This window comes from Heptranchias perlo, chromosome 27 (assembly GCF_035084215.1).
Source record: "Heptranchias perlo isolate sHepPer1 chromosome 27, sHepPer1.hap1, whole genome shotgun sequence".
Classification (NCBI taxonomy): domain Eukaryota; kingdom Metazoa; phylum Chordata; class Chondrichthyes; order Hexanchiformes; family Hexanchidae; genus Heptranchias; species Heptranchias perlo.
Window position 1 is genome coordinate 33,867,576 of NC_090351.1, and position 11,997 is coordinate 33,879,572.

Consider the following 11,997-nt stretch of genomic DNA (forward strand, 5'->3'; position numbering starts at 1 on the left):
GAGGGCCCCATCTGTTTGTTCAGGTGGACATAAAAGATTCCATGACACTATTTGAAGAAGAGCAAAGGAGTTCACCCAATATTCTGGCCAAAACAGATTATCCAGTCATTTATCTATCTCATCTGCTGTGTTTGGGACCTTTCTGTGTGCAAATTGTCTGCCACTTTTGTCTTCATAACAACAATAACACTTCAAAAGTAATTCATTGGATGCAAAGAGATTGGGACGTCTTGAGGATATAAAAGAGTCTATATAAACGCAGGTTCTTTCTTTATTATATCTGTGACAAATATTTTTGAAAGAATTTTTGGAGTGTTTCATACAGTCCTTAATCCCTACCTTAGTTTTTCTCGTACACGTTGTGACTGAAACAGTACAAATCACCAGGAGAGCAAAGAGCACCCAGCGTAGCACACTCCACACAATGTAACTGAGCAAAAGGGGAGAAATACAAAATCATTCACAAGAAACGGGACTGCTTTGTGTTTTAAACATTTATCTCCTGTTTACACTGTAATCTTAGTATTTTGTATCAATGTAAAGCAGCAGAACCAAGGGACTTTAGCTGGGAAACTAAACTAGTGTTTGGCTTATGGAGGAAAGTCAACTTTGTGATCATTAGATAAAGGCCAAATGAAGCAAAGTTCATGAACATGTCCACAATGTGTAGCTATAAAGGCAAGGCACAATTTTATAATTGAGAACTTTATAAAAGTGACTGACCCTCTGCCTGGGGCCATGTAGCAGTGGTAATATGTCTCCTCAGGGATGAAAGGTTTATCACAATAACATCAACCTACAACTGCTCATCTGCACCTTCTTTCAGGCAATTGCTGAGCAGCTGGAAACAGTCAACCTTCCCGTTCTCTCAGTTTGGAAACAGTGTATAACATGGGTAAACTGAGAAGGTGAAAATGACGGAGAATGCAAATGCCACTCCAGAATAGTGGAAGGCAAAACCAGCATTGCTGGGGTTTGGCAAGTACAACTCATCTCACGCCATGAGACTAGGTTTGGGGTGAAGTCATCATGGTGAATAATGCAAACAGCACCACCTGAGGGGTGGCAAAATGGAGGTGCTTATTTCTTATTCTTATTTTCCACCGACAAAAATAGCACCTTTGTTCGGAAGCTAACACAACAGCATGATGTAAATCCAGCCACCATTTCCATTATGATCAGTTATAGTCTGGAACAGTAAATATTTGTGAACCCTTGTGCCAAATTTGTTAAAGAACATTTATTTTCTCAGATGCAAACAGTGCCAATCAAAACACAAGCAATGAGAACATTGTACCTTTTACTGGCAGATGTGGATCCTGAAGATGTGGTTCGATTATCAGTGGAATTGATATTTTTACTTGTGGAACATGTGGTTTTTGGTGATACTGTTGAAAAATCTTCACAAGTATATACAGGTCCTATTGAGGCAAGGGAATAAAGTTCAGATTCACCTGATTCTGACTTGTAGTCAACCTAGAGAACACTATTGTTAAATGGAACCTCAGTACTTGAGTAAAATCCTGGTTGGTATATTGGATTTGGATGCTTTCATTTCTGTGTAATTTCCCCTCTCTGGTAGCAAGGAGAGATGCTGCTAACACCTGGCAGCGGCCCATTTTTAGTGATATTTCAGTTATTTCCCCATATCCGAGTGTTTGCATTACAGAATTACTATTGGGACAGTTAAAGATCTCGGGTTGGTGGGTCTACAAACCAGATATTCCCTTTTTTGCCCCACGCAAACGTAAAGGAAAGTTAGAGCCAGGGAATGATCTCTGCCACCACCGGAAAGTGTATTCCTGGGCGCCTAGCAACCGCGATGCTGCCCTGGAGCGATGTCCTCAGTGGAATAGGAACATCAGCAGTGCATTGAGCTCATCGGGAAATATTAGACCAATAATTACTGTTGTCGATATTAGTAGACAAGCAGTTAAAATTCGTAAGGCATTCCTCGTTTAAAAGAATGTTTCATTCAGAACAGCAGATAAAGGAATGTCACACGCACACATTAAACAGTCGCCTGCTAATACTGACAACGGTCAATTCTAGCCTCTTGGGGTCGGTTTCCTGAGCTTGCCAAGTGATGGGAAACCTCAGCCACCGGGAGTGGATATCGCAAATCAGGGACCGGCTCGCAAACAGATGCAATAGATATTAGTTTTAAAAATTCAGTTCCCATATTGTTTGTTTAAAGTAACACTTACCAATGCTGCTGATTCGAGCCACATAACTGCAGTTTTTCTCTGATCTGTTCCAGACTGACACATCAACCATTTCACTGGATTTTCCTCCATTATTATTTGAGGCTCTGCAGTAATATTGATGATGAACTTGGGTGAAGGAAGAACATTGTAGATCCAGTTTATCAGATTCAGAGATCGTTAAATCTTCAGACGTGGCCTTTTTATACCATGTGTACCGAATGGGAAGGGACCCTTGGACAGACTCACAGGAGACTGACACTGAGCCCCCAAAACATGAGGCACTTGGTGGTGATAAAAATCGAAGCACAGGAACAGACACAGATTCTGTGGGAAAGAAACAAACATTCAGACACTGACTGACTCTGCTTCTTGCACTGGATCCAAACTATCCCTGATCTTTAATGGGATGAGAGAGATTAAATAGCCTTCAAAAGCACCTGAAAGAAGAGGAACAATTGTGCAAGTTTTTGCTTTTTTTGAAAAACAGCAGCATAATTGATCCAGATGGAAATAATCTTCTCATCATTTTTGCTTTGATGAAACCCATCATGAATTTGCCAGGTTGGAGCAGTCTATGGGGTAGAAATTGGGATGTGTTTTATTCCAATTCCGGGCGTAAAATGGTGCAACGTATACCAATTGCTGGGCGTGAAGTCCTGTGCCTGATTTGCATTGAGCCATGCCCACTGCCCTATTGGTCGACTCTATTTTTAGGCGTCCCTAGTGGTCGCCTGAAAGCAGCGTTGCATTAATTTAAATATGCAAAGAAGGGTCCTGGGCTTGTTTTAGCAAGCTTCTGCAAAATTTTTGAGAAACTAGGCAGAGCGTACACCGTGAATGTTCTGACTGGTTTACCCAGTTCTACAGTGGCCTAACCAGAGTTCCTTAAAGAGACCCATTGAGATCACTGAAGAATCGCGACTGCGCTCGGTCCCCCAGCGTTTTCCACCGGTGTCCAAGCAGGACGTTCCTGAGGGCCGCTGGTGAATAGACAGCAGGCTCAAATTTGATCCCCAATGTTGGAAGTAGCCAGCAGCTCGCCTCTATTATCAAAATGAGGCCAATTTCAGATGAGCCTCAGGCCTCTGGCTTCTTGGGGAGCGCTTTCAGCCTGTCGCTTATTTTGGGCCCAGAAATGAGCCTAAAAGAATTTCCAACCCTATTGTTTTCAGGTGGGGGTTTGGTCGAATGTTGAATGCATTTCCAGGAATGGCCTGGCCCAGGTCCAGTTTGTACCAGAACTCCCTCATATGGGAATTCTGCAACCAACATCTAAAATTCAAATGCTTTCCAATTTTTATTTTACTTCTGAGACAAAACCAGAATAAGCTTTCCTGTAACTCAGCCAGGCCCTGCCATTTTGGAACCTCACCAGCACATCTACATCTCCATGTCTCTCCATCCTGCGAGCAGCCTGAACTACCATGTCTAATATCAGAACATAGCAGCGCTCCAGATCAGGAGAGCAGCAATGATACTGGGGATGTGTCAATTTGAAAATCAGGGCTAACAATTTCTCTCAGTAGTAGGTTACTAGCCTCCAATGCTGTTTAATTGTTTGACACTCGAACATGAGCTAGTTGGAGAAAGTCCGAGAAACCACAGCAGAATATGAGTGCAACAAATTGGAGATTTCTGCACATGTTTTGTGGATTTCGACAGGGAGAGTAATTGTGATTGGTTTCAGCGAACTGCAGCTGAAAAGGAACCCTTTATCTCAGTTTTATTGGAGTAGCCAAAGCACAAAGGTGACCAGCTTGACACTTTCAATGAGAATTGTCAGGTCTTCAGTGCTGTTGCGGCCACACCCTGTTCTCAGAAACTGATTGGGACAAAATTTGCTTTGTGACTGGACAGTCTCTCTTTGAAATGCTACTGCTTGCCAGCCTGTCCCTCAGCACTTCCCTACTCACCCACCCAGATCCATTGAAAAATCAATAGGAGGTGTAGAGGATGTAGAAGATTGTATTTAGTATTTGATCCATCAGGAGGTTTGCTTGGGAGGAAGATAATGGGCCATAATTTGCTGTGGCAGAGCATCCAACGGTGTTTGCCGTTAGTTAGACTTGCCCTTGCTCGTTTAGTTTTCAAATTGTTTGCGGGTAAGTTACTGAAAGTGCGAGTTGATAACATCGCAGCGAGGGAAACAGGGCATCTGGGACCTGCGTGGACAGAGCAAGAAACCGTGTATCTCCTTCACCAGTCAGATTCAAGGATTTTGAAATAATCAATGCAAGGATTGAGAAGGAAGTGTAAATGAGAATGAATTGAATGTCCAATCAGGTACAGAAAGAGAAATAAAGAGAGGGAAAGAAGGATTGGATGAAGAAAGAAAGAAAAAGGAAATGAAATTTTTTAAATTTCCAACTACAATTAAAACCTGAAGGATTGAAACTCCACACTTGTAAGTTTTCAGTGCCAAAGAGGTTGCTTGGCAGTAAATAACACTTATCACGTTGTTAAAAGGGTACTCAGACTTGAAATGACTTGACTCAACTTACTGTGGAGAGTTTAATTTGTATCTACCGTGCAAATACAGCAACTTCATGCCGTTCAATGTATTTCAATGGTGCGGCAGACAGCAAGATGCCCTTTTTGTGAAGCTAAGGGCAGAACGGTGCAACTTGGACAGCAACTTTTGGATTTCTGTGTTAACCAGGCATCTGCCCCTCGCCTGAATTTGCTGCACCATTTGCGTGTAAATAATGGCGATCGCCATTAGTCTCACCGCTATTTTGACAGCAAAATCCGGCGCAACGTGACAACATGAATAAAGAGGCTTCTTTTACCATCAAGAGAGTGATCTAGCTTTTCAATTTTAAGTTTAGCTCGCTTGTAAAGTTGAACTGTATTGTGCTGAACTAAGTATCTGGTTGATTCTGTATGCCTCCCATCAGATCAGGAAACCTACAAAAATCTGTTACGCTCATGTGGATTGATTCCATTTTTAGTGTTTTCTAGGTATTTATCCCATTAAAGACTACTTGCTTCTTACTGCTTTTGTTATTGTCTTTCTATTAGCTTTTAGCCTGAATGTAAACATCTGACAGTGTGAAATTTGATACAGTTCAGAGACAGGAAGATGTGTTGAGCATCCATGTGAGGTCTGGTGTAATACACTGTAGTTAAAGTAACTGTTGGTCCCATAATACGTGAAATTTTTGGTTGGATAGTTGGACAGGCCACGAATTGCGTGTGAGCAACACGAGTCGTATTTCCAGACCTCTGCCCACTTCCTGGAAGACTCTGCACTGCTGCGGAGCCTCGGAAAATCAGTGCTGTATTTTTCTTCCCAGATGAAACATTGAACAGACATTTTAGTCGTGTATAATAAAGTATATCACTGAGAAAAGTACCGTAAGATATTTGTAGCCATAAGTTAAACCTTGGATCGATGCCAGATTGTTCAATACCACAGCTGTACCATCCGCTATCTCCCGAGCGAAGATCGTTCATAGTAACAACGAATATTCCTTCTCTCTTGTTATCTGTGATTGACATTCTTCCTCGCTGTCCATCTTGCTCACTTGTTTTTACTAAAACTGAACAATCACTAGTCCAGCCATGACACAAGTGTTTCACATATGACCGGTACGTATGTTTGTCATAGTGACAGTCTATTGTGATCGCTCTTCCCACAACTCCATTTACATTTTTTTTTGCCCACAATGCACCTGAAACTGAGGAGACAACACTTCAGAAATTGAACAGGAAGTAACTGCTAAATACAAACAGATGCATTTTAATAAGAACTTCCACTGTGTACAGAAGAATCTCTCCACTACGTCCATTAATACAGTGAATTACTTTTGAAGTGTAGTCACTATCGTTGAACAAGAACAGCAACAACAGCTTGCATTTATATAGCACCTATAACATAGAAACACAAGCTAAGATATAATCAAAAGTAAATGGATACTGAGCTAAGGCAGGAGATATTTGGAGAGGTGTGTAACAGCTTGGTCAAAGAGGTGGGTTTTATGGAGGGTCTTAAAGGAGGAGAGGTGGAGGATTTCATACAGGGAATTTCACAATGTGGTGCCAAGGTGGTTGAAGGCAAACCATTCCCACTAATGGTGGGGCAAAGGTAGGGATCGATGCACAAAAGATCACAGTCAGCGGAAGGGAGATTTCGTGAGGGAGTTGGTGCGTAGGGCTGGAGGAGGTTACTCAAATAGTGAGGGGCCATTTCATGAAGGGATTTAAACACAAGGATGAAAGTTTGAAGTTTTGAGAGACCGAGAGCCAATGTCGGTCAGCAAGGACAGGGGTGATGGATGAGCGGGACCTGAAACAGGCAGCAGAATTTTGGATGAGTTGATGTTTATGGTGGGTGCAAGAGGGGAGGCAGGCCAGGAGAACATTGGAATAGTTCAATCTGGAGGCAACAAAGACATGGATGTGGGTTTCAGCAGCAGACGGGTGGAAGTATGCAGACTTTGTAATGAACTTGATATCTACAGGAAAAGTGCTCCAGATTGTCTGTAAGATCAATGAGCAAGACCTCGAGGATATTAATCACAGGATTATTCCCAGTGTCACATGGTAATTACTATAAGAATAGTAAGATAAGAGAAGTAATTTTGTGACTGGAGAGATGGTTCAGAAGAAAAGGGTTCATATTCCTGGCACCTTGGGACCAGGTGTGGAAGAGGAGCATCCTGTAGAGGACGGGAGGAGTTTACTTGAACAGCGCCAAGACCAATGGCTTTGCTGGGAGAGGAACTGATGCTGTGGGCAAAGAGTTTACTCCCAAATGGCAGGAGGGTGGTTAAAAATAAGCTGAAGAGGCACGAGGAAGAGGACGGAGGGCTGAGGATATAGGATAGATAAAAGAGGGAAATGGGGAGGGGAAAGAGAACAGTTCAGAAAGAGGAAGGTTTGAAAAGAGGAAGATTGCCATAACAGAGGCGTGCTTCAGTTGAATGTTCAAAAAGTATTCTGCATAAAATTGGCAAGTTGAGGCACAAATATTTATGGGGAGGTTTGATATAATAGAATTAACAGACTCATGGCTTAGAGTCGGGTGGGACTGGGAGTTTAACATTGCTGGTTACAAAATAGATTAGTCCAAAATGGTGGCGGGGAGGCAGTATTAATCAGAAATTCCATTACAGCATTAAATCATAAAGATGATATGGGGCTGAATCTACTTGGTTGGAGTAAAAGAAGAAGAAGAAAACGGTTACTTATTGGGAGAGTAATATCGACCAAACAGTGGGCGTCCTCTCCCAGTGAGGAACAGTGTCACTGACTGAGCTTCGTTAAACAATATTTCATCGGCTGTACTTTAAATAACGAAAACAGTTGCAAATTTGTGACATTTTCTATTTGAGGGATTATAACTACTGCAGTCTTCAGTGTATATTGGACATCAGATTATATTATAAAAGTCACTTTTTACAGATTAAATCTGGTTTCCTTTGCATTTTGATTGTTACTTTTGCAGCTTTATTTTCCACTCACAATTAAGAATGCATTTTCGTCTGGTGAATAATACAGTGAAAAAGAGATACAAGACTATATGCAAATGTACTTTTGCTGAGTATTTTGTGCCTTTACATTTCTCCAAATATTTAAACATCTCTGCTGTTTAAACCATGCACGAGACTTAAACTAACACTGATTATCTGAATATCCAGCTCTGGCGGTCACTCACCGGGCAGGGAACAAATGAGAAGAATCAGAATCCGCATTGTTTTATTCACAAAGAAGAGATCAGCACTTGTCGTCAGTCACCCAGCTCTTAGTTCTCATATCTAAATAAATATCTTCATGATGCGAGGAATTGAAATGAGGAAGAAAGTAGCAGGAAGCCAGATCGTGAAACCGCAGGAAACCAGGCGATGAAATGTTACGCCTGAGAACTTGAAATATTGTCAGTTATATTTAACAAACAAAATTAAACTAATTTTCATCAATGAATAGAAAATTGTGAAAACAGGAATGTGAAAATGTTAACAGGAATGGAGAATGGCGACCCAAGCAAAGTATTTATGCTGAATTGTGAGGTGAGATCTGGAACACAAGTGAAAGAAAAACCTCAGACAAGTGTTGAGATTGGCAGGAAGATTCAATCCCCTCTCCTTCCCACAGTGTACTGTGTATGGAAACTAGTTTCACTGATAAAACAGTTAATGCTGTGCTTATTAACAGCATGAAGAATGTCTGGCCACATAGTCGGAAATCCCGTAAAGTCACATGTTAAGTGTCAGAACTATACCAACAACAACAACAACTTGCATTTATATAGCACCTTTAACACAATAAAATGTCCCAAGGTGTTTCACAGGAGTGATTGTCAAGCACAATATATCACCGAGACACAGAAGTAGATGTTAGGACATGTGACTAAAAGCTTGTTCAAAGAGGTAGGTTTTAAGGAGCATCTTAAAGGAGGAGAGAGAGATAGAGAGGGAGAGAGGTTTAGGGAGGGAATTCCAGAGCTTAGGGCCAATGCAGCTGAGGGTACGGCCAGCAATGGTGGAGCGATCAAAATGGGGGACGCGCTACAGTCAAGAATTGGAGGAGCGCAGAGATGGTGGTGGTGAGGTAGAGCTGGGTGTGATCAGCGTACATGTGGAATCTGACGATGTGTTTTCAGATGATGTCACCGAGGGGCAGCATGTAGATGAGAAATAGGTGGGTCCAAGGATAGATCCTTGTGGGACTCCAGAGGTAACACAGGGCACACTACCCATGATTTCCTGTTTGTTAACGTTAATGGATGGTGACATGGACTCTGGGACATTTCCACCCACCATGTTCTTTCACATGGGTGTCGGGTTGTGGTACATTGTCCTAGTGTGCAGCACCACACAGTAATGCACACAGTTCCACATCCACTGTTCGGGGTGAATTTTAACCTCAGGAACGGGTGGTTTGGGGGTGGTTGGGAAGGTAACAATTGTAAAAATGTAAAGCCCGACCCCAACCTGCCCACTTCCGGTTATAACGGAGGCGGTTCGAGGGGTGGGCGACCAACCCGTTCTCAGGAGACGGGTCGGTCAGTGAAAGCTTTTAAGGAGGCTGCGGGCGTCCATTTTGAAAGGTTTTTTATTTTTTAACCCCTGGGGGCCGGGATTACCGGGCCTTCTGCCTTAGGCCACGTGAGAGGAGCCAAGAAGGCCTGGATCAGCAGTGAAGTGCTTATATTGCATTGCTTGTAGGCCAGGAGGAGCAGGACTGCTTCCCCCAGCCCAAAAAGCTCACCTGTCGCGATCGCACTCATGCGGTCTCCGACACTCCCCCCACCGATCCCCGACCCCTCCATTGTCGCCCACCCTAACCCAACTATCTCCGACACCCCCACGAGTGCCTGCGCCCCCCCCCACCATTTCCAAACCCCAATATCCGACCACCCATGACTGTGCCCCTGATGAGCCTCCCAGTGATCACAGACTCTGATGAGTCTCCCCGAGGACCAACACCCCACCGATGACCGACCCTCTGATGACCCCGTCCCCGAACCCCCTGATGACCTCCGATGACCGACCCTCCCCCACCATCTAAGACTTATCTGCTGGCATCTGCTCCCCTGCTTTTCCCCCGTCCGACTGATAGCCAGCTTGTCAATCTGGCTGGCCTGTCGGGCAGAAAACCTACAGAAAAAAATGAAATGCGTTCTTATGTCAAAATCATAAGTGCGTCCGGGAAACACGGTCTTCTGGGTTTCTGGTCAGGATTTCTGACCCCCTCCCACTACCTGTCTCCCCGTTTAAAATTTACCCCCTCATCTCCAAAAGATAAGATTCTTCCCCATTGGCAGGGAAAGAAAATTAAAAGCGATTGTATCCTTGAACATTTTTAAGTAGCTCTTTGGATACAAAGTGTCTTTGGGAGACTGGGATCAGCTGGGTGGCTGCTGTAGATTCCACTGAAGCTGGCACATGCTCCATTGGTGGCTGAAATGAAGAAAAAGCTTCCCTGATGTTGCTGCAGATGAGAACTGTAAACTCAAGAGTCACAGTTGTCAGTTGATCCACATCCTTGAACCCTGACCTTAGAGCCTGCATGTCGGTGTGATGTTCCTCAAACATCCTGCTTTTCAGGAAAGTATCCATGAGTTCGGGCTCTCAGGACTCCAAAGGCAAAGGCAGCCTTCTCATCGGCCTCCACATGGACGGTGGCACATTGTTACCTACTTCTCACACCTCCAGCCCCCTTGTGCTCTGTGAATCACCACACCATCACAAAACACTATCTAATTTTCCTCGGGTGAATGTACCTGAGCTGGTGCCTGGGATTTAAGAAGAAGGTGACAATGGTGATGAGTTGAAAGGTGTTGGGACAGAGGAACAAGGGCCATAAGGTGTCTGCAGGAAATCATGGGTTGGCTTCATCACCATCCTGGTCTACTGGTGGGCCAAGGAGACGGAGAAAGCAGTGGACGCTTGTTGGCGTGTGACACTTCATAGAGATGCCAGGGCAATGGTGTTATGTTGGCAATATGCCCAGACCTCCCCATCTCCCATGGCACGAGGAGAGTGATTCCCCATGAGTTCCATGGCCTCCTCCTCGTAGGACAAGTGTTCTAAAGTTAAGGATGGCACCCCCGCTGGGCATTGTGCACTGCTTTCTCCTGCAAGAGGATGGAATAAATTAGGGGAAGGCTAGCAGCAGAGAGATGTGTGCCAAGTGTCTGAACCAGTTTGTGGGAGTTAAGAAGCAAGTGGGAGTTAAGGGAGTTGGGCAGGAGGTCTCTGCAGGAACTCATGGGTGTGCTTGAGTCTGGCTTCATCTCCTTTCCACCCCCTGCCATGGCAGAGTTGAAGGAAGAGCTGGAGCCTGTTAGTGTTGACAAAGGGTTTTTAGGATTGTGCATGCAAGTAATTCCCTTTCGGGGAGATGAGTCGCCATAACGTTAGATCCCAAGCTGGGAGCCCCTTAACCAGAGTGCATTGTGAAGGGTTAGTTGTGTTGCTGCTACTTTTAGATGGTGAAGAGTGTGCTGATGCCAGGGATGTAAAGGGAGTGTGGCCAGTGTATTACTTGCTGGCCCTGGTCAGGTCATTAAAGTTCTTTGGCTCTTGGGTGAGAGTTTTTAGTCACTGCGAGTGCCATTTCCCTTCGGCTGGCACAGGTGATATTTCTGGCACAACTCCCCTGCTTTTCTTCAAATAATACCATGGGTCTCATATCCTCGGCAGACTGGACCATGGCTTAAAAACCAATCCGAGAGGCAGCACCTCTGACAGTGCAGCACTCGCTCAGTACAGCATTAAAGTGTCAGGCTACATTATGTGCTCAAATCTCTGGAGTGGGGCCTGAACCACAACCTTCTGACTCAGAGGTGAGAGTGCTGCCACTGAGCCAAGGCTGAAGCTCGTCTCTGGACCGAGATTGCCCTCAGACCCGGCCGTATTTCCAGCACTTGGTTATTTTACACAGGGGAGGTCGACTCATTGGTCACCATCTGTCAGGAAGCACATCTTCACACAAAGACTGGTGGAAATCTAGAACTCTCTACCCCAAAACGCTGTTGAGGCTGGGGGTCAGTTGAAAATTTCAAAACTGAGATTGATGAATTTTTGTTAGGTTCGGGCATTAAGGGATATGGAACCAAGGTGGGTAAATGGAGTTAAGATCAGCCCATGATCTAATTGAATGGCAGGGCAGGACGACTCCTGTTCCTATGTTCCGATGACTGACATTTCCCTCAGATCGAGCCGTATTTTCTGCACTGGGTTCTTATACATATGGGAGGCCAACTCCTTGGTCTCCACCTGATGGTCTGCGATTGATACCTTGCAGGCGTTTGGATCTTGTTGCGCAGGGAAATAGGTGGCCA

General features: G+C 44.3%; 1 protein-coding gene across 1 annotated transcript in view; it reads right to left on the reverse strand.

Moving 5' to 3' along the window:
- The window catches only part of LOC137344655 (polymeric immunoglobulin receptor-like), a gene marked incomplete at its 5' end in the record, with an annotated part of 40,484 nt that extends 32,542 nt beyond the window's left edge, over positions 1 to 7,942 (reverse strand). Inside the window, 3 exons of the mRNA XM_068007779.1 lie at positions 2,208 to 2,531; positions 5,564 to 5,887; positions 7,867 to 7,942. Of these exons, the coding sequence (XP_067863880.1) occupies positions 2,208 to 2,531; positions 5,564 to 5,887; positions 7,867 to 7,942 (724 nt within the window). The remainder of the gene's footprint in view (positions 1 to 2,207; positions 2,532 to 5,563; positions 5,888 to 7,866) is intronic.
- Between the last annotated feature and the right edge of the window lie 4,055 nt (positions 7,943 to 11,997).